Source organism: Orycteropus afer, unplaced genomic scaffold, assembly GCF_000298275.1.
Source record: "Orycteropus afer afer isolate SDZICR_OR568_19922 unplaced genomic scaffold, OryAfe1.0 scaffold00147, whole genome shotgun sequence".
Lineage (NCBI taxonomy): Eukaryota > Metazoa > Chordata > Mammalia > Tubulidentata > Orycteropodidae > Orycteropus > Orycteropus afer.
This window is the reverse complement of record NW_006921734.1, coordinates 7,879,963-7,881,983: the sequence shown is the minus strand read 5'-3', so window position 1 is coordinate 7,881,983 and position 2,021 is coordinate 7,879,963. Positions and strand designations below refer to the sequence as shown.

The following is a 2,021-nucleotide window of genomic DNA, read 5'->3' as shown; positions in this document are numbered from 1 at the left end:
CCTCACCTAATCCCTTCGGCTGATTGCTCTTCTCTTTGGCTCCCTGGGTTTTACCCCTTTCTCCTGCTCTTCCGGCCTGCTACTATGTGCTACGCCCGTGCTTACCTTGCTCCTGGATACCTGTTCCCTCTTGGGAGGGTAACAAGGAAAGTGTTCAGTGCAGATCAGTGAGTAAGCACCAGCCTGCCCGTGCTTACCTTGTTCCTGGAGACCAGGTCCCTCTCGGGAGGGTAACAAGGGAGCCGTCTGAGCACTAGTGACTGGGTTTTACCCCTTTCTCCTGCTCTTCCCAATTAGACTTTTACCAATCCCTATTTTACCAATAATTGTCTCTGTGGCCTAGGAGGGTCAGTTCATCATCTGAATCTCAACTGACCTAAAACCTTCTAACTGTGAAATTCAGTTTCCCCCAATTTCACTTCAGTTGACCTTGCCTCTTACTTGGATGAAGAAACCTCAGTTACCATTCTTTAATTGGGTATTATGTATTTCATGTTCTATATGAATAAGAACACCAACTAAAAGGGAACAAATCTAAAATGTATTACATTTTAAATTTACTTTTCTTTTTCTTTTGTAGTGTGCGAAAGAATCCTCAAACCAAGAAAATACAAATTACATCTTCTATCTTTAAAGTTACAGCATATGTAAGTGTTGGAGATATTTGGAACCAGTTTAATTACCTGTTTTCAATAGTGTTTAAGCCAGCAACTCAGAGAATGTTTCGCCTAAGAGAAAAGATGATGACATTCAGTTTTCTTAAAAGTTGATAGGGTATGCTTTTATTTGGGGAACAGTGTGGACTTTTCTCCCCTCACTTCCTTTCTGTATTCTGTATCTATTGCCTACTTATTTTAGAAATAAGTCTGTGACTCAGATGTTGTAGAGCACACTTCTGTAGTCAAACCATAATTTATAGGGCAAATAGAATATTATAAATGTCTTTGTGTCACAGAATCTTGAATTTTAGTATCCTGCTGTGCTAGACACAGTGATAAAAGAGGCATAGTCCCTTCTCTTATGGTGCATAAGGACCATGTTGCAAAAGAAAACAAAGATAGAAAAAAATTGCAAAATAGACATTTTTGCAATAACACTTTAAACATACTTTTTTGAATGATGGAATTTCTCTTTGGACTGTCATTTTCGTGTTGTTGTTGTTATGTGCTGTCAAGTCGGACCTGACTCATAGCAATCCCTCCTTGAGTTTCTGAGGCGGTAGCACTACAGAAGTAGATTTTCCAACCTTCCTTCTGAGGAGTGGCTGGTGGGTTTGAACCACCAGCCTTCTGGTTAGCAGTCACGTAAGTGCCTTAGGCACTACATTACCAGACAAGAATTACGTCATGTATGTATAGTAGACATTTATTGTTAGTATAGTATACTGTGCTCTTAATAAATATTTAATAATATTGGTTAACCACCAATTTATTGTCGAAAGTTTTATGTATGTCTCAAGGTGTTTTAAGAAATAATATACAATAGTGAAATATGTAAATTATTAGTTCAATGTAAATAATTTAGATTTATCTTTTTCAGGATTCTGCCGGTATGTGCTACCCTTCAACAAATAGTCATGAACAGACATTTTCTTACTTTATTGTAGACCCCATCATGCGTCATGTTCATGTTTTATACCACTGTTATGGTATGGGGGAAATGTCTTAACAATGCTGTTTTAGATTATCCGTATCTACTATTTTTTTTCTTTTAATTCATCCATTTTTTTAATTTTAATTCTAATTTATAAACATTTACTTTGTAACTTAACACAAATAAAATATAAAGAGCCTGCTTAGAGCAAAGAAAGCAAACACTAAGATGCCTTTCTTTAAATAATCTATACCAATACTAGTTATAGAGTTTTTAGAATAACAAAGAATTAAAAATCTAGTTTATTTTCACTGTGTGAATACTCATGCAGGTCCTCAGTTTTCTATGTATTTTATTTTAGAAGCCAATTTATTCTGGATTGAAACTGTGGCAGAAAACTAAACATCTCTACCACTGATTATTAATAT

At 35.8% G+C, this 2,021-nt stretch overlaps 1 protein-coding gene across 1 annotated transcript in view; it reads left to right on the top strand.

Annotated features, from left to right (window-relative positions):
• CFAP300 (cilia and flagella associated protein 300) overlaps nucleotides 1–1,668 on the top strand; it is a 59,920-nt gene extending 58,252 nt beyond the window's left edge. Inside the window, exons 6-7 of the mRNA XM_007946024.1 lie at nucleotides 581–647; nucleotides 1,540–1,668. Of these exons, the coding sequence (XP_007944215.1) occupies nucleotides 581–647; nucleotides 1,540–1,668 (196 nt within the window). The remainder of the gene's footprint in view (nucleotides 1–580; nucleotides 648–1,539) is intronic.
• Nucleotides 1,669–2,021: the final 353 nt, after the last annotated feature.